The sequence below is a fragment of the Oreochromis niloticus genome, linkage group LG3 (genome assembly GCF_001858045.2).
Source record: "Oreochromis niloticus isolate F11D_XX linkage group LG3, O_niloticus_UMD_NMBU, whole genome shotgun sequence".
Taxonomy (NCBI): domain Eukaryota; kingdom Metazoa; phylum Chordata; class Actinopteri; order Cichliformes; family Cichlidae; genus Oreochromis; species Oreochromis niloticus.
The window spans coordinates 79,717,129-79,741,702 of NC_031967.2; the positions used below are offsets into that span (position 1 = coordinate 79,717,129).

Here is a 24,574-nt window from a genome sequence, read left to right on the forward strand (position 1 = left end):
CAAAAAATACTTAATGAATTACAAAATTATGAATGAAAACAATGAAAACAATGAATTACAAAATTAGATTAAAAAAAAAAAGCATTTATAAAACATTTATTAACACACAAACATGGAGCTCATCTGTTAATGGAGCTCCGTATATGTATATATATAAATAAATGTAGACAGACAGACAGATGTGCATCTAAACACTTTATCACTTACTTAAAAATGATACAATGAACATGTTATATGGGGCTTTATTAATCAAGAATAAACATTTAGAAATGAACAGTAAGGAGAAGTAATGTTTTATAAATGTTGAAATAAGAACTTAATAATAGCTTAGTAAAGCTTAATAGTTCACACATCAAATAGAAACATGAATCACTTGTAATGATTAGAAACTTGATAGAATTTCAAATCTAGTTTGGGGAGTCATTCAGTGAGAAACAGTGAAATGATTTTCCATGTGAAAAGGTGGACAGCAGAAACAGAAAGAAACAGTGAGAACTAAAAGAGAAACAAAGAGCTTTGGAACAACGAGGCAGCAGGAGGACAGCTGCAGTTTAACAGCTTCAATTCACTGACAGGAAACAACATTAGAAACATCATCATCCTCAACTCATTTGCTTCACTGACACTGACACCTTCAAGGGCAACACCTTCACTTTACCACCAATGCTAATGTATGGAAACATCCTGTGAGTGAAAGTGTGTGTGAAGGTGTGTATGTGTGTGTTAGTATCAGGATCAGAGAACGACAGCTTTCCTCTGTTCCAGTCCAGATTCACTCTGATCCTCTGGAGCTTCTTCTGGACTGAGAGAGCAGTGAATCCAGTTAATGGTGAAAATGCTGAGTATTTACCTCTATAAAACCCTATTCTCCATAATCCAGATTGTATGTTTCCCTTCCTCTGCACAGACTGTGCCAACACACCCACTAACCACACTATACTGTCTCCAACTTCAACATCCCAGCTGTGAGTCCCTGAGTTAAAGCCCTCAGAGCCCAGGACAGAGCAGAAATGATCAAACCTCTCTGGATTATCAGGAAGCTGCTGCCTCTCTCCTCCTCCTCTTACACTGGTCAGATCTTCAGACAGGATGAGGTTTGGATCAGCAGTGTTTGGGTCCAGAATGAGAGGAGTGTAGGAGACCATGTCCTTCATGTTGTTCCAGATGTTGAAGGTCAGGTTGCCCAGGTGTTTGGCCTGGTCTATCAGAGCTCCTGAGGGCAGCTGTGGATCATCCAGCAGGGGGCAGCGCTGGACTCTTTCCACTGCAGCCTTGTAGTTGTGCAGGAATGAGACGTCTTCAGCTCTCAGCTCCTCCTCTGTGGCTCTGACTGTGTCTGAAAGAGCTGCTATCTCTCTGCTCAGAGCCTCCATCTTCTCCTTCATCATCCCACTATTCTGCTCCTCTTCCTCCCTCAGTGCAGCCAGCCTGGCCTCCTCTTCCTCTGCTAGAAACTGCTGAAGCTTCTTAAACTGCTCCTTAATCTGCCTCTCTGTGTGTCGGGCCTGGACCTTAATGTGTTCTGCTGTTTGATCAAACTTCACTTGAACTCGTTTGCAAACCTTTAACTTCTTCTTTAAGGGCTCCAGAGTTTCCTCAAGTTCCTTCTTGTGTTGTTGTGCAACTTCATCGATGGGTCTGAATCTGTGCTTGGTGTGTTTTTCTGAGTCTCTGCAGACGAGACACACTGGCTGCTGATGGTCCAGACAGAAGAGTTTGAGTTTCTCAGAGTGCAGACTGCAGAGAGCCTCTGAAGCTCTCTCCTGTAAGAACGACTCACACAGGTTCTTTAAAGCTCGGTTTAAAGGTGGATCATAAACTGATATTTTCTTACAAACTGGACACTCACGTTCCCTTTTTATTCTCCACCATCTCTTCAGACAGTCTTTACAGAAGCTGTGGCTACATGACAGAAGAACAGGATCTCTGAAAACCTCCCGACAGACCGGACAGCAGAGATCCTCCTCTGATCTGGAAGCCATTGAGTCTGTGAGTGAAGCTGAAAACAGCAGACAGGAAGTACAGTCAGTCCTGGCTCCCCTCCCTCCTCTACGACCTTCACTGAAACTTCCTTTGAGTCGTGTTTTTGCTCAAACTCACATTCAGTGTGTGGAGCGTCAGCAGCTTGAAGCAGCAGTGTTGGAGTTTTCCACTTTTCTCTCCTGTAGCTGGACTCACTCAGAGGAAGCTGCTAGTTTGGTCTGAGGTCTGATCGTCTGTGCGTCTCTCTTTACTGATGACGAAGACCAGACAGTTTCCAGGTTTGTTGCATTTTAAACACGTGGGGGGCGGAGCTACATCCAACTTCCTCTTATAAATGTGTGAGTGTGACAGCAGAGCGCAGACTGTCACCGCAGGTCAAAAGTGAAACATTTTGTCAAGCTCAGAAAATAAAGTATGACTCAGTGTTGCAGCTGTTTGGCAGTTTTTCTTTCAAACTTTCTTCTGATTATTAGAAGAGCTCGCCCCGCCCGCAGACTGTGGACCAATAGGAGAGCTGGCCAGCTGTAAACTACCAATCGTCTGTTGACGGAAGTTGCGTCACCAGAAAACAAAAACGGCACCCTCGCTATGTTTGAAAAGTCGCATTTCTTTTATCTTTACAGTAAGTCATCGACTTTAAGGTATTTGGATCTGGATTTAGCTGAAATGACACGAGGATGAAAAGCTAATTTAACCCTTTTACTTCATGGCCAATATCTAATATATTACTCCCATTTCTACTCTTTTCAGTGGCGACACCAGAAATACGAGTTGTTAATCCAGATGCCCGTGCACACCGTCACTCGGCCCTACTTAAGACAACCAAAGAGGCTCGTTAGTACCGGGTGAGAAGTTTGGTCTTCCCCAAACCTCCACTGGAGCTGCTCAGCCAAATCACTGCATTGACTCACGCAGAGAAGCTTCTCCGAGCAGAGGGTGTCCACGCGCCTTCACGTCAGCAGTGTCTGGGAGAGCTGGTGGTGCCATTAGGACAATATGAAAAGGCACCGCTTCGATGGCTCGTTACAAACGATGTGGGATATATGAAGTAGTAAGTGTATCATATATTTAATATCATACTAGGCAGGATTACTAAACCATTAATACACATTTGCCTGCGAATGGCTATTGTCAGCATATGTTACTCGTTGTAAACTTTCTTTAAGTGTGTAACATCCACGATGATATTGCTGACGGTATGCATGATTCCAGCCTACTTGACAGGCACAGTATGGAGCTGACAAACCCACAAAGAAAGGGAGAGATGGGGAACCACCTTTTTCTACAAAGTAATCGTAATTACAAAACTACTTGTTCATCCCATTTATAGATGTACTAAAGTCCCAACACTCCTCGTCTGCAAGTTAACCTCTGGAGTGAAGTCTGACAAGCGGGGAACTGGGCAGATCTCAGCTTTCCTGTCCAAGGAGTTTGAGACCACTGTACAGTCACATCAAAATGATTCTGCTGTGCAGCACAAACATTTTGAGTCCACAGAGGCTGCTGTACGGTCCAAAAACATGACACAGTTTGACTGAGTGAGTCACCTGCATCCCAGGGTCATGATCACACCATACAATTACCTTCGAGTCATTCACCTGTAAGTGCTGTTTATTTGAAATCCAAACAATTTCAGTTAGAGCATTGGTGTGTGTGTGTGTGTGTGTGTGTGTGTTGTATTCTATGTTATCTGTGTGTGTTTCAGGTGGAGACAGAGGGATGGGTGTGTCTCTGGGAAAATCCTGATATATCCCATCTGCTGACTTTTCCTGGCTTAAAAAGGACACTGACAGAGGGCTGTTCACCCCTGTTCAGACATACAAGGACACTACTAGTGTGTTAAAGAGGCGACGGGTGATGAAATCAGATTGCATTTGTTTTTACCCACCAGAACCTCCTGAGGTGCTGTGATCAGTGTACAGCTCTTTTTTTCACAGCCGCATAATTTTTTGTGGCACTCTGTTGGAGTGTGAAAGTGCTCCTAGACGTATCCTCAAGCTGATGAGTGTGAGTAGGTTCACCTATATAAGTCTGACTATCACCACCGTGTAATTTCACATTAATATTTTACTCAAATGTAAACAGTAAAACCGCCGTCCTGGATTCATATTTACATTTTCCCTCTTCTTCCTTATGTACTTAAGGTACGTCACATCTGTGATGTGTCCAACTGGTACACGATGCTTACTGAGGTCCTGTGCTGCGGACCATGGACAAAGGCAGAAGTGGCAGAGGAGGAAAAGTGGGTTGGTGGCTTGTCTGGAGTTCAGCAATTTAATCACGGCTCAGCGAGGGACATCAAGCTATGTTCCCTGCCATCTTGACTAGCAAGTGAGTAAAATGACCATCATGTTTATGTGTATTTTAAAAGCTTTAAGTTTTTTTTAAATTTTTCAATCGCTCACTCAATTTAACGTCAAGATCTTAATTGTGACAGTTCTTGCAGGTGTGGTGTGGATAAGAATGTTGCCTTCTGAGAGACAGAACCGGCAGATAAAGAGAATCACACGAATCACACTTTGTGCTAACCTGTGAGGAGTCCTTTGACAAGCTGGAACCAATGTGATGTGGAGTCATTGAGAGGTTTCACTTGGCCAATCAGCCTGTTCCCATCATTTTGGATGTGGACCGTGTTTGTTGTCATGCAAAGGGACCATCTGCATTTAAGTCTGCAGTAGCTGGGGCGCTGCTGGCTTAAAACCGCGAAGACCTCGAGCTGCTTATAAGAGTCGCCAGAGCAAAGGACCCAGTAACAATGCAGTCTGGATCCGAAGTTGTCTGCCTGTACATTTCCAGGGAGCAGTTAAAACAGCATGTGCGGAGGGTCACACTGACACCTCGGGAAACATTTTGGATCATCCATTTGGTTATTGAGGAGCTGAAAGTTCCAGCTGGGCTGGATGAGGGTGGAGTGAGTCTCTTCAAAACACCTGGTAGGAAAGTCCTCATTCCAGAAGGTTATTAAAACATGAATTTAAATTGGGACAAACTGAAGATAACACAAAGTTTCTCTGTCTGTTTATTTCCAGGGTTCCCTGTTGAGATGTGGGCAGCACAGCAGTGACACCTGGAGTGCATTCAGGACCCAGCAGACACAAACATGTACAGGGTGGCTACCACAAGAAAAATCAACGTGGATGTTCCCGATTAAAAATGTCTGCGTGGAAGCAACAGCCTGGAAGGTTTTCACGAATTACTTCCTAACATGATTTCAGGTACACGGCTGTAATCTGTATACTTGTGACAAATTACACTTGTAGTCATATCATCGTCATTTCCTTTATTATTGTTGTATTCAGGTCCTCACTGATAAGTGGCATTGCAAGGTGGAAGGAGGCGCTCAGATGCTGTATTTGGTGGTAAAGGATTTACTCTGCAGCGCTGATAATTCGCCTCAACACTCGCTGTCAGCAGCTGTTTGGAGAACCTGTAGAAATAAACATCTGTGGCCGAGCTGATCTCACATCCACTGAATTATTCAGACTGGAGTACTTGTTCAGCCAGAGCAGAGGAGACGCTGTAATTTTCTCTCTGTAGGACATCGTCAGTGATGGACCTGGTCCTGGGGAGGAGGTGGTTCAGCCTGAGCAACCCGAGCCAGATGATGAAACATTGCAGAGTGACGAGGAGGCACGCGACACTGTGCTGTATGCTGTCCTTCCCCACATTACACTCACCAATGATAAGACTTCCACGGTTCCCCCTCCAGCCTGTGTTAGTAGCTAGGTTTACTTTTCATATTAGGGACAAAATTCCATTTAAACATTAAAGCAAGGATTAAAACACGCACTGCTTGTCTGAAAACAAAGACAATTGTTTATATATTTACCAACCAGGTTTGTATGGGATTCATTTTACAGGAAGATGCCTGCAGTACAAAAGCCATCCTGGATTTGAAAAGCTGGAAATGTTCTGCTCTGTGTTTGTGGAGATTAGCCTGATAGAGGACAAATTATCACTTACCACTGAGCAGAGGAACAAGGTCCTTCAGTCTGGAGGGGCATGACAAGCAGCCACAATAGTTTAACCAGCTGTACAAGACCCACAGGGACAACACCCTCTACTGCCGCACTGACAGGGATGACCTCGTTGATGCTGCACTTATACAAACAGTAAAGATGATCAAGTGCTAGGGACCCACACAACGTGACATCAGCACTGGGAGCAACAGTTAAACTAAACACTTGTGGTTGTGCTCACCTCAGGGTACTCACAACAGTACTCTGAGGTGAGGTGAACTCTCTATTTGAAAGGCCTATGAGCGAATCCAGCATCGTGTTCTGGTGGAAGATGCGGTTCTTTGTAAAGCAGGCATCTCCCTCAAATGAACATCAACACTGTGCGAGACTTCATCCATCAGCAAGAAACTATCCTCAATCTGCATGCAACAAAACATACATAGGATTCATTGCATGAATAAATTCCTGAATCCTTTATCATCTACAGCTAAAAATGGTTGGAAATCAAGTGCAATCATTTTGGACAGGTCTTTATCAATTAAGTTCTGTCTTGCTGGGGTCACAGACCTCTGCAAAAACTGTGTGATAGAGCTCTGGGTTGGTTTAGGTGGTTGTGGTGGTATACTGCATGATGCTGTAGATCAGTAGTTCTTAACCTTGTTGGAGGTACCGAACCCCACCAGTTTCATATGTGCATTCACTGAACCCCTCTTTAGTGAAAAATAAAATATGATTTTTTTCAAATTCAAGAATTAGATATGTTTTTTTACTGGTGCAGAAAATGAGCCGTGCATGTCACAGCGGAGGCTCTGCCGAACCCCTGAGACCAACTCACCGAACCCCTAGGGTTCGATAGAACCCAGGTTAAGAACCACTGCTGTAGATACTGCAGCAGCAGCAACAATTGCAGTAGACACACTATCACACTCAACTGACTGTGTTTTATCTTCCCAGTGCACTGATGGGTGGACTGTTCTCAGGTGTTTGTTCAGTATTTCCTGTTCCTGGTGGGACACGTAGGCTTCTTCGAAGGATTTGATGTTTTTTTTTCCAATTCTAGAATATTTTTGTTTTCTTTTTTTCTCTGAAAAAAAAAAATAATAATATTACCTCATCACAGCTTTCCCTGCTTCCCAGAGGATAGATGCTGATGTTCCAGTCAGGTTATTATAGTGTATATCAGGGGTGTCAAACTCATTTTGGTTCATGGGGGCACTTACAACCTAATTGATGTAAAATGGGCCAAAGCAGTACAATCATGGCATAATTACCTATAAATAATAATAATACGTCCATGTTTTTTCACTTTGTTTTCATACAAAGTACAACAGCATTACAGAATCTTCATATTTAATCAAATATCCTTTTAGTGAAGTTGTGAATATTGAATATTTTTTAACTTTTTCTACAGCAAGAATTCATTTTCACAGAACTGTTTTCTTTAAGTGTAATTGGCGTCTGAAGCAACATGTCAGATTCTTATCTGCAGTGATGTTAATATAACCAGGGAGTGATGCAGGGTCATGATAGAGCTGTCCGTAGAGCCCTTCTTAATGAAGGTGCGTTGCTGCAGGATCTCTTTAGGGAAATGGTGGTTTATGCTGACGTCCAATCCTTTAGCCTTGTTGACACAACTCTTCACTGGTCCTTCTATTTGAAATATCAGAATTTGGCCACAACAGGATGGCACCCAACCTCTGAGGTCTGAGACGATGGACTCGATCGCAGCGTTTCATTAGTTGCTTCTGCGTCCTCTCCAGCAGACTCTGAGATACCAGAAAAGTTATCTCTCATGCTGCGGGCCTGCAGATCAATAGCAGTCCATTTTATTTTTTAATTTTCTATATTAAGATGGGTCACATTCTCAGTTAGAGACTTAACTCAGTCCCGTAGCGAGGACTTTTTAGCAGCGACCATTTCCACCTTATTCTGGCTGAATTCCAGAGATTCCTGCAGGGATTTAAATTCCTGGTGTAAAATCTTCAGCAGGGACAACATCGCATCGAAGCTGGACAATCGCCTATCAACTGACTCCAGGAAGTCAGAAAAGTCGTTGTATTCTTGGAGAGCGTCTAATTTCTCCTCCCTGTCCTCCAGGCTGATGGAGATGATTATACAAATTTGGTTTATTATTTGTCAATTGATTGTATACTATAACTGAAGCTTTGTGAGCTAACATTTAGGGGTTTTTTTCTTGTCAACTCTCCAGCATCTAATGTGACCTACGGCATTTTCCGTCACTTCCCTCTCCTTACCTCACCCAGTTCTCTCAGAATTTGTAACTCTCGTAATCCTTGATGAGTAACAAACTACAGATAAGTGTGTAAGCACCAGTGATCTACACATTGCTTCTTACACTTTGAAGTTTTCCTGTTAAGCTCATAAGAGCTTGTACTGTCAGTCCATCAAGTGTCCGTGTGCTCTCTTAAACACTGTTAAACTTTCATGGGTTTCTGTATATATATATGTTTTTAAATTGGTCCCAATTCATATTGTTGTAATGTTAACACTTTTAATATAGAGGACAAAAAAGAAAACGCCTGAAGGTTCAAAGAAAGCACTTGATATTTTTTTTTGTTTTTTAAACAGGTTTTGCCTAAACATGATTTCATTTTCATTTTGCAGTTTGATGACTCATTACATTCACAGTAGAAGGATCTCAATTTCATTATAGTCAGACAAAGTCAATCAAATGCAAACAACCACAATTGAAATATCAGAAACATTTCATATATGGTGTAAGAGCCAATTAAAGGTTAATATTTTTGGTACTGGTAAAACGATTAGAGGAGAAATATACATGTTTGTTGTTAAGAATATAATTTATAGTTAATTTCAAAATACTGTTTTGTTAAAGGTACAGAATATAGAAGTGCGGCATTCTAATGTGCTTTTTAGTATTTTGGGCTTCTGGCACACTGTAATTACGTAGTTGGGGAGTCGGATAAGCTGGAAGCAACACTGTTTTTTGACCGAGTCTTGCCATGTAAATTCAAAGTTTCAATAAACAACTTTTTTGCAAGAAAAGTGCCTGGACTTGCTCGCGTTTCAAATGCATGTTGCCGGACTGACTCCTAAAGGTAGTACAGAAGAGTGAAATAGAGACGGAGTGCCGCCACTACATATGGAGTGAACATGAATCATTGTTTAAAAATATATTTATTGTTGTCATAAAGAATCAAGAGCACAACAACAAACTGCTGCTCCCATTAAACACATGTCAGTTCAAATCCCAGCAAACTAAATCGTCTCCATGTATTTCTTTTACTTCAGGAGCCTTTAGAAACTGAACCTGACTGGATGCTGTCTTGTCTGACTAAAGCTAACAAACCAGAGGAAGGTGGAATCAACTAAAGACATTACAAACTCCTGCATTATCAGCCATGATGGACAATTTGTTCATGGTGTTTACACTTATTTGTGAAATATTGTTTTGTTATAACATGATTCATATTTTATTTTTAAGCTGGGCTATCCTGGGGCTCAGTGCATCTTTCGCTCTTAAACTCCTCCTACAAACTCAGACTCTTCTCCTGCAAACCTCAGGTGGGCTGGTAAAAAAAATATTTGAATGTTTTGCATCTCTTTGTGTTTTGTGACATTTTTCTGTTGTGAAGATATGTGAGACTTTTTTGAGTCAACTATAAAAACAGTTTAAGGCAAAATTACACTTCACTTTAGATGAGGTCACAAAAAATACTTAATAACTTGTAAGTGTCGAAAATAATGAATTACAAAATTATATTTTAAAATAACCATTTATAAAACATTTAACACACAAACATGGAGCTCATCTGTTAATCGAGCTCCGTATATGTATACATATAAATAAATGTAGACAGACAGATAGATAGATATGCATCTAAATACTTTATCACTTACTTAAAAATGATACAATGAACATGTTATATGGGGCTTTATTAATCAAGAATAAACATTTAGAAATGAACAGTAAGGAGAAGTAATGCTTTATAAATGATGAAATAAGAACTTAATAATAGCTTAGTAAAGCTTAATAGTTCACACATCAAATAGAAACATGAATCACTTGTAATGATTAGAAACTTGATAGAATTTCAAATCTAGTTTGGGGAGTCATTCAGTGAGAAACAGTGAAATGATTTTCCATGTGAAAAGGTGGACAGCAGAAACAGAAAGAAACAGTGAGAACTAAAAGAGAAACAAAGAGCTTTGGAACAACGAGGCAGCAGGAGGACAGCTGCAGTTTAACAGCTTCAATTCACTGACAGGAAACAACATTAGAAATATCATCATCCTCAACTCATCTGCTCCACTGACACTGACACCTTCAACAGCAACACCTTCACTTTACCAACAGTGTGAATGTATGGAAACATCCTGTGAGTGAAAGAGTGTGTGAAGGTGTGTATGTGTGTGTTAGTATCAGGATCAGAGAACGACAGCTTTCCTCTGTTCCAGTCCAGATTCACTCTGATCCTCCGGAGCTTCCTCTCTACTGAGAGAGCAATTGATCCACTTAATGGTGAACATGCTGAGTATTTACCTTTATAAAACCCTATTCTCCATAATCCAGACCGTATGTTTCCCTTCCTCTTCACAGACTCTGCTAACACACCTAGTAACCAGATTGTACTGTCTCCAACTTCAACATCCCAGCTGTGAGTCCCTGAGTTGAAGCCCTCAGAGCCCAGGACAGAGTAGTTATAATCAATCCTCTCTGGATTATCAGGAAGCTGCTGCCTCTCTCCTCCTCGTCTCACACTGGTCAGATCTTCAGACAGGATGACTTTTGGACAAGCAGTGTTTGGGTCCAGAATGACAGGAGTGTAGGAGACCATGTCCTTCATGTTGTTCCAGATGTTGAAGGTCAGGTTGCCCAGGTGTTTGGCCTGGTCTATCAGAGCTCCTGAGGGCAGCTGTGGATCATCCAGCAGGGGGCAGCGCTGGACTCGTTCCACTGCAGCCTTGTAGTTGTGCAGGAATGAGACGTCTTCAGCTCTCAGCTCCTCCTCTGTGGCTCTGACTGTGTCTGAAAGAGCTGCTATCTCTCTGCTCAGAGCCTCCATCTTCTCCTTCATCATCCCACTCTTCTGCTCCTCTTCCTCCCTCAGTGCAGCCAGCCTGGCCTCCTCTTCCTCTGCTAGAAACTGGTGAAGCTTCTTAAACTGCTCCTTAATCTGCCTCTCTGTGTGTCGGGCCTGGACCTTAATGTGTTCTGCTGTTTGTCCAAACTTCACTTGAACTTCTTCACAAACCTTTAACTTCTTCTTTAAGGGCTCCAGAGTTTCCTGAAGTTCCTTCTTGTGTTGTTGTGCAGCTTCATCGATGGGTCTGAATCTGTGATTGGTGTGATTTTCTGAGTCTTTGCAGACGACACACACTGGCTGCTGATGGTCCAGACAGAAGAGTTTGAGTTTCTCAGAGTGCAGACTGCAGAGAGCCTCTGAAGCTCTCTGATCTCTCTCCTGTAAGAACGACTCACACAGGTTCTTTAAAGCTCGGTTTAAAGGTGGTTCATTCCTTGAAGATATTTCCTTACAAACTGGACACTCACGTTCCCCTTTTTCTCTCCACCATCTCTTCAGACAGTCTTTACAGAAGCTGTGGCTACATGACAGAAGAACAGGATCTCTGAAGACCTCCCGACAGACCGGACAGCAGAGATCCTCCTCTGATCTGGAAGCCATTGAGTCTGTGAGTGAAGCTGAAAACAGGAGACAGGAAGTACAGTCAGTCCTGGCTCCCCTCCCTCCTCTACTACCGTCACTGAAACTTTCTTTGAGTCGTGTTTTTGCTCAAACTCACATTCAGTGTGTGGAGCGTCAGCAGCTTGAAGCAGCAGTGTTGGAGTTTTCCACTTTTCTCTCCTGTAGCTGGACTCACTCAGAGGAAGCTGCTAGTTTGGTCTGAACTCAGTCTGATCGTCTGTGCGTCTCTCTTTACTGAGGACGAAGAACTTCCAGTTTCCTGTTGCATTTTAATCACGTGGGGGGGGGGCGGAGCTTCATTCAACTTCCTCTTATAAATGTGTGAGTGTGACAGCAGAGCGCAGACTTTCACCGCAGGTCAAAAGTGAAACATTTTGTGAAGCTCAGCAAATAAAGTATGACTCAGTGTTGCAGCTGTTTTGCAGTTTTTCTTTCAAACTTTCTTCTGATTATTAGAAGGGCTCGCCCCGCCCGCAGACTGTGGACCAATAGGAGAGCTGGCCCACTGTAGACTACCAATCGCCTGTCGACGGAAGTTGCGTCACCAGCAAACAAAAACGGCACCCTCGCTATGTTTGGAAAGTCGCTTTTCTTTTATCTTTACAGTAAGTTATCGACTTTAAGGTATAAGCTGGAGGAAATAGACATGAAAGGAAATATTTTATGGAGTGGGCATTTTAATGCACACTATTCGTAATGGGTGAGTGAAAACAGACTACAATGGTAAAGTGTTAGAGGAATTTCTGCTGATATGTTTATTATATGTTTATGTTTAAAATCTTATATGTTTGAACGATGGGAAGAAGACAAGAATTTATATTGGCTCTGGTAAGGATTCCATATTAGATTTAACTTTTGCTTCTAGTTCTTTAGCTCCATTAATTGAGTGGCAAGTAAAGAATAAGTCCTTTGGTAGTGATCATTATCTGGTAGTGAGTAAAATAAGGATTGGTCAAATACAGGTGCCTGAAGCATTTGGAGGGAAGTGGGTGTTTGGGAAGGCGATTTGGGGGAAGTTTAGTAGGTTGTGTGAGAGGAAGCTTTTAGAGGTTCGTAATCATTTGAGTGTTGAAAGAATGAATCAAGAAATTAGTCAAAGTATTTTAAGCACTGCTGAGGAGGCTATTCCAAAGACATCAGGAAAAGCTAGGGGGAGATCAGTTCCACGGTGGAATGATGAATGTAAGTTAGTAGTTAGAGAAAGATATGGAGCATTTAAGTTGGTCAAGCGGTTGTTGTGTCCACATACCATTGCGGTTGTTCTGTGATGCATTTACCAGAAGCGCTAGAGGGCGCTAGTGAGTATGTTGTTGTTGTTGTTGTGGCTTTTGAGAAGAAGAAAAAGAAAAAATAAAGAAAGGAGTTATCTCCGGTGCTCCTCTGTTCCTACCTGCGTGTGTGTGTAATGCCTGCTGAACTTACACCATACAACAAGTGGCGACGAGAGTAGTGGTGATTCAGTTATGGCTCTGCTCTCTTTGCAACCCCCGGCTGTGCTCCTGGATTGTCCAGGCGAACCGAAAATTCCATTTGCTGCGTGGAAAAAGTTGTTTGATAACTACTTGCTTGCGATCGGGGGTGATGACTTTGCTGCGGAGAGGAAGAGGGCCCTGCTCATTCACTGCTTGGGAACGGAGGGACAACGAATCTACAGCGCCTTGCCACTCGCTACGGATGATTACGAGGGATCCGTAAAGGCTCTGGAAACGTACTTTCATCCTAAAGTCAATGTTGTCGCCGAGAGATACCGCTTCAGGCAACGAGCTCAAGCTGTCGGTGAGTCTACAGATCACTACGTCGCAGCACTGCGTGAGCTCGTAAAACAATGTAAGTTCGGAGCTATGGAAAATGAAATGTTGCGGGATCAACTTGTAGAGAAGACAAATAATGCTCGTATACGTGAAAGACTGCTAATGGAGGAGGATTTGACCCTTGATAGAGCTTTGGAAATTGCTAGGCGTACAGAGGCTGCAATAGCTGATGCAAAGGCCATTGCTGTTGGTGAAACAAAGCCTGTTGCCGCTGTTCAAGTACAAAAGAAGATGCGCAAGCCAAAATACAAAGCAGCTAAAAAAGCGGATACAGCTCTGACGTGCTACCGTTGTGGTTCAGCTGATCACAAAGCCAATGATAAATCCTGCCCCGCAAAAGACTGCAAATGTAATACTTGTGGGAAAATCGGACATTTTTCGAGAGTGTGTAAATCTTCCCATAAGCCTGTTAATGAAGTGACTGTGCCTGAAATGTGTGTTTTAACTGTTGACAGTTGTGTCAGTAGTGATCCAGCTAAACTGATGTGCCCTGTCACTGTCACTGTACCAAATACTGCACAGGCATGTACTGTTAAACTACTAGTAGACACAGGATCTGGTGTTTCTATACTGCCTGAACATGTTTACAGCACAAACTTTGGCTCAGTTAAGTTAAGTAATCCAGCTGTTCAGCTTATTACATATTCAAAAGAGAAACTGGATGTATTAGGATGTCTTAGAGCTGACATTACTTACAATGGCAAGAGTGCCTCCACAGATCTCTACATTGTGAGAACAGGAACACCCATACTGGGTATGGACTTGGTCACTGCCCTCCAGCTACACATAAAAGGGGGACAATTAGTCCTTGAGAGTCCCAAGGTCTGTGCTACACTTCAGCAAACCTCTGCTCTGCCCGCTCACTGCAAACAGGAATGTGAGTCTCCATCTGCATTCGGATGTGCAAAGGACTTTGTACATAAAGTGAAGGTGCGACCTGAAGTGAAGCCAATACAGCAGAAACTTCGACGCTTACCCCTGTCAGTCCGCGAGGCTGTTTCCGCAGAACTCAAGAACCTTGAGGAACATGGCATCATAGAGAAAATTGATGCATCTGAATGGGTCTCCCCGATTGTAGTCACTAGAAGGAAGACTGGTGGCATACGCATGTGCGTTGATTTGAGAGAACCTAACAAAGCGGTGGTCGTTGACAGTCATCCCTTGCCACTGATAGAGGACATACTGTCTGAGCTGCGTGGGGCTGTCATGTTCTCCACCCTGGATCTTAAATCCGCCTACCATCAGCTGACACTACATGAAGAGAGTAGAGGGCTCACTGCTTTCATTACACATGAAGGACTGTACCAGTACTACAGAGTCCCCTACGGGTTGAGTTCAGCGCCTGCAGTGTTCCAAAAGATGATGACACAAATCCTACGTGGCCAGAAAGGGGTGCAATGCTATCTTGATGATGTCATCATATATGGGACTTCAGAAGCCGAACATGAGGCCAACCTGCGTGCTGTGTTACACAGAATCAACAATGCAGGACTGAAACTCAATGTGGACAAATGTCAACTCCGTCAAACTACTCTGAGCTTTCTGGGTCAAAAGATTGGTCCAGAAGGTCTGCTGCCAGATGACTCTCATGTCACTGCTATCCTGCATGCTCCGCCCCCTACTGACCCTGCAACCCTGCGCTCATTTCTTGGCTTGAGTGCATGGTACAGCAAGTTTGTGCCAAATTATGCGACTGTTGTTGAACCTATGAGAGCTCTTCTGCGTAAGGACTGTTCATTCCACTGGAACAAAGCAGCTCAAGTAGCATTTGATCAAGTCAAGCAGTTAATCGTGCACAGCCCTGCTCTGGTGATGTTCGACCCCAGTAAGCCCACCATAGTCTCGACAGATGCCTCAGACTACGGCGTAGGTGCTGTTTTGACTCAACTTGATGGTAATAATGCAGAACAGACTGTTGCATTTGCCTCTCGGAGCCTGTCTGATGCAGAGAGGAAATACTCAATCGTCGAGAAGGAAGCCCTAGCTTGCGTCTGGGCTGCTGAAAAATGGCGCACATGGCTCTGGGGCAGAAAATTCCTCCTACGAACAGATCACCAAGCACTCACAACACTACTGACTACTAAGGGCAATAACAGAGCTGGTCTACGCATAGCCAGATGGTCAGCTCGTCTGTTGGAGTTTGACTATGAAGTGGAATATAGAACCGGGTCATTGAACCATGTTGCTGACTGTCTTTCTAGGCTCCCGCTTCCCGAGACAGACATGGCATGTGCAGGGGATGTGGAGTCAGTTGCAGTCATCCTCACTGATCTGAGTGCTGTGTCTGAGGATGACTTCCAGTCAGCGTGCAAAGCCTGTCCAGTGTTCACAAAGCTCCGTGTGCAGATACAGAAAGGCTGGCCTGCAAGGAAGACGTCACTGGAACCTGACTTACAGCCGTACTTCCCAATCCGCCATGAACTTGCGGTCATGAACGAGTGCATCGTCAGAGGTACACATCGATTGCTAGTGCCTGAGTCGTTGCAGAAAAAACTCACTGATATAGCTCATGAAACTCACCAAGGCATTGTACGTACCAAACAACGCCTGAGGGAATTGTACTGGTGGCCCAAAATGGATTGTCACATAGAGACAATGATAAAGAACTGTGCAACATGCAGACAGAATGACAAGTCCACTGTCACCCATGATGCTCCACTTCAACCCATTCCTTTCCCAGCTGCCGCTTGGGAAAAGGTGTCTGTGGACATCATAGGCCCTTTTGAAATAGCCCCTTCTGACTGTAGATTTGCCATCACATTGGTAGACTACTTTAGTAAGTGGCCTGAAGTAGCTTTTGCTCCCCGAGCTGATGCAGCTACTATCATTCAGTTCCTTTCTGTAGTTTTCTCTCGTGAAGGGAATCCAAAGACATTGATAAGTGACAATGGCTCCCAATTTCTCTCTGCTGAGTTCGCTGACTTCCTCAAAAGCAGGGGAATCCAACACCTGAGATCCTCAGTGTATTACCCAAGAGCTAATGGGGAAGTTGAGAGATTTAATAGATGCGTTAAAGATTGCCTACAGACTGCTTCAATTCAAGGACAACCCTGGAAGTCGTTCCTGAGAACTTACCTGATGGATTACAGAGCAACACCTCATTCAACAACTGGAGTTTCCCCTTCAGAACTGCTCCACGGACGACGAATGAGAACAAAGTTACAGGTAATGGATATGCCTGTTCCTCAGACAGAGAGGCATACCATGTGCGAAAGAGTTAAGAATAAGCAAATGAAAATGAAAGAATACACCGATGCTCGCAGACACGCCAAACCGTCCAACTTCCAGCCTGGTGACAAGGTACGGGTTAGGAAGCCATGGAAGGTAAAGAAAGGCGAGTTAAAGTTTTCTAAACCAAGGACTGTCATGACAAGGAAAGGACCAAATACTTATTTGCTGGATGATGGAAGGACCTGGAACGCCTCACACTTATCTGCTCTGTCAGAGCTGAACACAGGTACTGAATCTGACACAACAATGGACTGTTATAAACCAGGAACTGATCTAGCATCTAACTCTGATGAGTCTGATAGTAGGCTTAGGCCCACCAGGATGAGGAATCCACCTTGCTGGACCCAAGACTTTGTCATGGGGAAGTGAATGTTATAGAGTACTGTGAAATATGTTAAATGTGTATTAGGTGACATACATCAGAATGATGAAGTCAGGTTCAGGTAAGAAATCCTTGTTCAAAGGGGGAAGATGTTGTGTCCACATACTATTGCGGTTGTTCTGTGATGCAGAGGGCGCTAGTGAGTATGTTGTATGTTGTATGTTGTTGTTGTTGTGGCTTTTGAGAAGAAGAAAAAGAAAAAATAAAGAAAGGAGTTATCTCCGGTGATCCTCTGTTCCTACCTGCGTGTGTGTGTAATGCCTGCTGAACTTACACCATACAACAGCGGTCTCATAATTTTCAACATTTAATTGACTACAAAAAAGCACAGCCAAAAGTCAGAAGTACAGTAAGAAGAACAAAGAGAACGTATTGGAGAGATTTCTGTAATACAATTGGTAGTAGGCCTAATACTCAAATAGAGGAGATTTGGGGGATGATCAGGAACATGGGGGGAGACAGAAAAGAATGGAGTTATCCAATACTTGATAAGAATAATCAAGTAGCTGCAACTGATAGGGAAAAAGATGATTTATTGGCAAGTACTTTTGTTGATATACATAGTGGGAGAAATTTATCAGATGAGAGTAAACGAGGAAGCGAGAGGACTAAAGGAAGAGATCTTGAAGCTTCAGGGAGGAAGGAGAGTACTGCAGATGTAATGAGTTGTCCCTTTTCTATTAGAGAACTGAAAATAGCTCTGGGTAGAACCAGGAATAGTGCTCCAGGGAAGGATAAGGAATGTTATGTTACGTTGAAACATTTAATTGATGAAGCTTTAAATAAATTGCTAATGTTATTTAACAAGGAATGGAAAGTAGGGCGTCTCCCACATCGATGGAAAGAAGCACTAATTATACCAATAAAGAAACCAGGGAAAGACCATAGTGATCCTGGAAATTATAGGCCCATTGCTCTGACTTCCAATATATGTAAACTAGGGCTGTTCGACATAACGATATATATCGGATGACGATATAAAAATGTCTATCGTTTCATTTTACACTATCGTTTGTTTTGTGGTGTCGCAAAATAAACTGTTTACGGCAATATTTTTTCATGGTTTTGATGGTCACTGTAGTGGCTAAATTAATTTCTTTAAGTTCTCTCTTTCTCTTATATTGAATATAACCACACTACAGACGGACAAGCACCTGTTTTTATGCGTTTTGGTTAGCAACAATGACGGTAACACCATCGCTTGTTTATGTTCCACATAGACCGAAAGAGCAGATTATTTACGGATGAGAAATGGTAAATGGCCTGTATTTACTAGTGCCTAAGGACTCCAAAGCGCTTTACACATCCAGTCATCCACACACTGGTGATGGCAGCTATATTGTAGCCACAGCCACCCTGGGGCGCACTGACAGAGGCAAGGACAGAGGCGAGGCTGCCGGACACTGGCGCCCTCAGGCCCTCTGACCACCACCAGTAGGCAACGGGTGAAGTGTCTTGCCCAAGGACACAACGACCGAGACTGTCCAATCCGGGGCTCGAACCGGCAACCTTCCGATTACAAGGTGACCTCCCAACTCTTGAGCCATGATCGAAGTAAAAAAGAGCCGCCAGGTGCTAAAAAATAAACCTTAGACTCAAACGTTAGAACAGGCTTTTCCCTGCAGCACGCCGTGTAATAAATACTCACAAAGAAAACAGCGACCGTTACAACCTATATCTAAAAATGTATAGTTTCATACATCTGTTAAAACACTCGACTCCAGCTACATGACGCGCAGCTGGAAACACTTCCCGCAAGTCGAGCTGCCCGAGATTCACAGAATTTACAGAAAATGTTACATTTTTGTGATTTATATCGTTATCGGGACGAATTCTTATATCGGGATATGAGATTTTGGTCATATCGCACAGCCCTAATGTAAACTGATGAAAAGAATGGTGAATGAGAGTTTGGTACAATTTTTAGAGTCAAGAAATATATAAGCACCTTATCAGAGTGGTTTTCGTAGAGGAAGAGGGACGATGGATCCTTTCTTATGTTTGGAAGATCAGGAAAGCACAGGTTAATAAAGAGGTGGTAGTTGCTGTATCCCTTGATGTAGAAAAGGCATATGAGATGCTTTGGAGAGAGGGTCTAATGATTAAGTTACATGAAGCAGGGGTAGGAGGAAGGATATTGGATTTTTTTTATGTGACAGGAAAATTCAAGTAAAAATAGTGCCACATGTTTCAGAGCCACATAAAACAGAAAATGGAAACCCTTTAGGGAAGTGTAGTAAGCCCATTATTGTTTTCACTTATGATCAATGATATTTTTAAAGATATGTCTGATAGTAATGGTAAATCACTTTGCTTATGATGGAGCATTATAGGTAATGGGGAAGAATGTTGACCATCTTCTTAAGAAATTTCAAGAAGGGATAGATAAAGTAGAAAAGTTGGGTGTAAAATGGGGTTTTAAATTTTCTGTTGAAAAACGAAATTAATATTTTTCACAAATAAGAAAATATGGGAAAATAAACTGCTATACTTGTATGGGAAAGAGCTAGAAAGGGTTGATTGTTTTCTTTCTTTGGGTGTAGTTTTTGATAAGAGATTAACTTGGAAAAATCACATAGAGCACGTTATAAGAAAAAGTAAAAAGGTTCTTAATATTACGAGGTGTTTAGCAGGGCTGACATGGGGTGCCAATTTTGATGCACTTAAAGTCATGTTAATTCGATCAAGGTTAGATTATGGGTGTGTGGTATATGAGTCAGTGGCTAAAACTTGCTTAAAGAAGCTGGATGTTATCCAAGCTCAAGCAATGAAACTTTGCTTAGTGGCAGTTAAAATGCCAATATGTACTCTACAAGTGGAATCAGGAGAAATGCTACTATATATTAGAAGGCAACAGTTGATGTTAACTATTGGATAAATTTGAAAGGTCATGATGAAAACCACCCTGTTAAGAAAGTGTTAGAGAATAGTTGTGAAAGAAGAAAGGATTTTAAAAATAGTTTTGGGTGGGTTGAGGAGGATAGAGTGAGAGCATTTAAAGTATATGACAAAGTCTTCAGTCAGACAGTGTTGTGGCCTTTACGACCCACATGGACATTAAAATACTTAAAGTAGTATAGTTTGGACGGAAAGTAAGAATTTCTGGCAAATGGCATGGGATAATGGAACAAAAGGGAGACATATAAGGTACAAAACACAATAGAAGTTAAAAGGAGTATTGGATTAAATAGGCAGGAGGAGGGTATTGTAAATAGAATATGAACAGGTCATTGCTTTCTAAATGATACTCTTTTTAGGATGGGGAAACATCCGACTGGGTTATGTGATTGGTGTAATGCTGTGTAAACGGTTGCTTATTAGTTGCAGTGTTGAGGGTTGAAATGAGCGGTGGAGTGGAATTTACGTCTGAAAAAATGGTTAATCAGTTAAGTCATGGTGAAGAGAAAGGGGTGGTTTTTTGAAAAATGCTGGTCTCATCATGAGGATCTGAGGATTCGGCAGTGAAGTAAGAATAAAAGCCAGGAGATGGCAGTAGTGCAACATCTTTGGATGCAAGCTGCCGTTAAACATGAAAGAAGAAGAAGACTCTAAGGCTACGTTCACAATGCAGGTCTTAATGCTCAATTCCGTTTTTTTGATCAAATACGATTGTTTTTGTCTGCTTGTTCACACTACAACTAGAATGTATGAAATGAAATGACATGAGGATGAAAAGCTAATTTAACCCTTTTACTTCATGGCCAATATCTAATGTATTACTCCCATTTCTACTCTTTTCAGTGGCGACACCAGAAATACGAGTTGTTAATCCAGATGCCCGTGCACACCGTCACTCGGCCCTACTTGAGACAACCAAAGAGGCTCGTTAGTACCGGGTGAGAAGTTTGGTCTTCCCCAAACCTCCACTGGAGCTGCTCAGCCAAATCACTGCATTGACTCACGCAGAGAAGCTTCTCCGAGCAGAGGGTGTCCACGCGCCTTCACGTCAGCAGTGTCTGGGAGAGCTGGTGGTGCCATTAGGACAATATGAAAAGGCACCGCTTTGATGGCTCATTACAAACGATGTGGGATATATGAAGTAGTAAGTGTATCATATATTTAATATCATACTAGGCAGGATTACTAAACCATTAATACACATTTACCTGCGAATGGCTATTGTCAGCATATGTTGCTCGTTGTAAACTTTCTTTAAGTGTGTAACATCCACAATGATATTGCTGACGGTATGCATGATTCCAGCATACTTGACAGGTGCAGAACAGAGCTGACAAACCCACAAAGAAACGGAGAGATGGGGAACCAGTGGGTGAAGGATTACCTCACAGAATATGTGGAAAGTTTCCCTCGAATCTCCGTAGTCCTCAAGGCCAACATTGATGGGTGCATCTATGGTCAGAATGGGTTTGAAGGTCACACCTTTCAAGAGATGTGGGAATTATATTTTGAGTACAGGAGCCAAAAGGACAGACCTGAGAAGTACAGTGATAAGCATTCAGAGGGCACACAGTTCTGTGAAGAGGTGGTTGAACACAAAAGGGACCCACGTCACAAGGTTCAGAAAATATATATACGACAAGGAACAAGTAAGTGCTATGGAGCAGGACAGACAGCAGAACAGGGCAGTAAATGATTTGGTTAAAGATAGTGCTATGTGAATAATCTTGTCAAAGTGTGCATGTGTTATTTTCTGGTGTGTTTTGGCAAATGAAATTTGTATGTTATAAATTAAGGTACTCACAATAAACTGTATTGTTTAGCAACGGCTGACAAGTACCCCCAGGTGTGATCCTTCATTGTGACCAGGTGATGATGCTGAACTGTTAGTTGCATCCCAGTCTGTTTAAATATGTGAGAGTCAGAGTTAAGGCCACAACCAGGCTCCACCATCAGCCAGCAGGCCACAGCCAGGGTCCATCATCAACCACTAGGCTGCAACCAGGCTCCATCAAGAGCTAGGGAAGCTACAGGAAAAGGCAGGCCCAGAGTTAACAAGCCTCAGGATTGATTGGGGCTTCAGTAACAAAGGGGCACAAGTATTGAGAAGATGCCGCCTAAAAGAAGCAATGTCAATGAGAAGGAAGAAATCTTTGAACTTTATGTCAGAAGAAATAACAATCATTGCAAAACAACAAAAATTGACAATAAGCTTAATTGCCGATATTAAAGAATTAAGAAGGCAGAGTGAGGAAAAGGACAAGAAAATTGCTATGTTGGAAGGATGAGTGGCAGAGTTGGAACAATATTCAAGAATAACCGATGTGATAGTAACGGGTCTGGAAACCAAGCACCAGACATATGCACGGGCAGCAGCAGAAGAGAGAGGGCAGCCGCCTGAGCAAGAGTTGCGCTGCCTAGAAGAACAGGTAATGGCCTTTTTCAATAGTAAAGGCATTGAAATGGATATTAAGGACACTGAGGGATGCCATACTCTTCCAAGGAAAAACAAGAATTAAAAACCTGCCATTATTATAAGATTTGTTAATAGGAAGCAGAAGAAAGAGCTACTGAAGCAAGGAAGAAAGTTGAAAGGAACGAATGTATATGTTAATGAACACCTAATCAAGAAAAAACGCAGATATTACAAGACAATCAAGATTATTAAGAAAACAGAAGAAAATACAGTCAAGCTGGACAACAGACTGTAAGGTGTTCATTAAGTTAAATGGAACACCGGAGCAGCAAAGGTCTTAGTCATTAAAGAGCTGACAGAATTAGAAAAATACGGCTGATAAAATGTAAGGAAAAGCATTGGGATGGTCAATGGCACCTTAAATGCACTGTCAAATTGGTGGTTCTTGACTAAGACAAAGTATTGTTAAAGGTGATGGTGTGTGAATAAGATGTATAATGAAGTCAGATGTCTGACGAATTTCAAGTAACAAATCAAATGGATGTTGAAAGTGGGACACTAGGGTATGATAGCAATATAGATCCTGACTGTAATGGGGGTTTTTTTTAACCAAAATATTAAAGGACTGTAATTATTATGCAATGGAACAATTTAATAGGAACATAGAGCGGGGTAAGAATATAACGGTTCATTTTAATAGTAGAAGTCTATATGCAAACTTTCAATTTATTAAAGAAAATATGGCACAATCGAATCAACCATTTGACGTGATATCAATATCAGAGACTTGGATAAACACTGAAAAAGAAGATTTTGAGATAGAGGGATATGAATTCCTCCACTTAGACTGGACTAATTAAAAAAGAGGTGGGGTGGCACTCTATGTTGATAAAGATTTAAGGTTTGAAAAAATGAGAAGAATGACGAGGGTGGTAGATGGAGTGATGGAATGTATAACAGTGGAAATAAATATGAAAAAACAGAAATTTATTTACAAATCTGAATCAGAAAAGAATGGTTATTTGTGGAGGCTTTAATATTGATTTATTGAACCCATGTATTGGATGGGATTATTTCCCCTTATAAAGAGACCGTCGAGAATAACCACTCATGGTCCAACTCTATTAGATAATATTATTTCCATTTTTGTAATGGAAGAAAATATAAAAGGGGGATATTGATTAATGATGTAAGTGGCCACTTAACAGTGTTTGTAACTTACGACTGTTGTTATAAAGTTCATAGAATTGAACGTAAGAGGATATATAAAGGAATTAGAACTGAAAAGACAATGCAGTGTCTCAAAAGTGAGTTAATAAAACAAGATTGGAGTATTGTATGTAAACAATAGGATGACATAGACGAGAAAGCCTGTAAAAAACACAAACAAAACAAAAAAACACCTTATATAATAATTCATAAAAAAGAGAACTATAGAATCTAAAAAGGGGCGATCGTGGCTCAAGAGTTGGGAGTTCGCCTTGTAATAAGAAGGTTGCCAGTTCGAGCCCCGGCTTGGACAGTCTCGGTCGTTGTGTCCTTGGGCAAGACACTTCACCCGTTTCCTACTGGTGGTGGTCAGAGGGCCCGGTGGCGCCAGTGTCCGGCAGCCTCGGCTCTGTCAGTGCGCCCCAGGGTGGCTGTGGCTACAACGTAGCTTGCCATCACCAGTGTGTGAATGTGTGGAGCACTTTGGGGTCCTTAGGGACTAGTAAAAGTCCATTTACCATTTAAAATGAAGTATAAAAATAAATTAACTAACATAATGAGAACTTGCAAAAGAGAATATTTCATCAATAAGTTGGAAGATAAGAAAGATAACATGAAAGGGATATGGAAGGTTTTAAACAGTTTAATAAAAAATGGACCAAGGAACAATGACTACCCTGGGTATTTTATGGAAGGGACAAACAATATTAATAAAATGAAGTAGTCGATGGATTTAATGAATCATTTGTAAATATAGAATAGAATAGAATAGAATTCAACTTTATTGTCATTGCACATGTCACAGGTACAGGGCAACGAAATGCAGTTTGCATCCATCCAGAAGTGCTTTAGCCATGATATAGATATATTACAATATATATTAGCAAGCTGGAAGCTGACGTTATCCCAAACAACAACGTAGTGAGGCTGTCTGGCTGTGCTGGTTCCCTATAGTCCCGCTGGATCATATGTTGTCTCAGACCATCAATAAAAGC

General features: G+C 42.1%; 2 protein-coding genes and 2 long non-coding RNA genes across 6 annotated transcripts; 1 reads left to right on the top strand and 3 right to left on the bottom strand.

The window, feature by feature from the left end:
- Window positions 1-506: 506 nt before the first annotated feature.
- Window positions 507-1,817, bottom strand: LOC112841674 (nuclear factor 7, brain; the record flags this gene model as incomplete). The annotated part of the gene is made up of 1 exon (XM_025905240.1): window positions 507-1,817. A coding segment is annotated over one exon (1,215 nt), but the record flags the coding sequence as incomplete, so codon positions are not given.
- Window positions 1,818-1,866: 49 nt separating this feature from the next.
- LOC109200738 (uncharacterized) lies at window positions 1,867-2,260 on the bottom strand. The gene is made up of 2 exons (XR_003219583.1): window positions 2,101-2,260; window positions 1,867-1,999 (listed from the first exon to the last, which is right to left on the bottom strand). It is a non-coding gene; the product is annotated as an uncharacterized LOC109200738 (long non-coding RNA).
- Window positions 2,261-10,124: 7,864 nt separating this feature from the next.
- LOC109200705 (nuclear factor 7, ovary-like) lies at window positions 10,125-11,898 on the bottom strand. 3 transcript variants are annotated; one of them, XM_025906194.1, is made up of 2 exons: window positions 11,730-11,898; window positions 10,125-11,616 (listed from the first exon to the last, which is right to left on the bottom strand). In XM_025906194.1, the coding sequence occupies exon 2, from the start codon at window positions 11,609-11,611 to the stop codon at window positions 10,220-10,222; it is 1,392 nt and encodes a 463-aa protein (XP_025761979.1). In that variant the 5' UTR covers window positions 11,612-11,616; window positions 11,730-11,898; the 3' UTR covers window positions 10,125-10,219. The 3 variants fall into 3 exon arrangements, 2 of the variants coding, with proteins under 2 accessions (XP_025761979.1, XP_019211840.1); XM_019356295.2 differs by having other exon boundaries at window positions 10,125-11,628; window positions 11,730-11,894; XR_003219582.1 differs by having other exon boundaries at window positions 11,484-11,600; window positions 11,730-11,890.
- A 284-nt stretch (window positions 11,899-12,182) lies between these two features.
- Window positions 12,183-22,954, top strand: LOC102076617 (uncharacterized). Its single transcript, XR_002060966.2, has 3 exons — window positions 12,183-12,332; window positions 20,798-21,098; window positions 21,260-22,954. It is a non-coding gene; the product is annotated as an uncharacterized LOC102076617 (long non-coding RNA).
- Window positions 22,955-24,574: the final 1,620 nt, after the last annotated feature.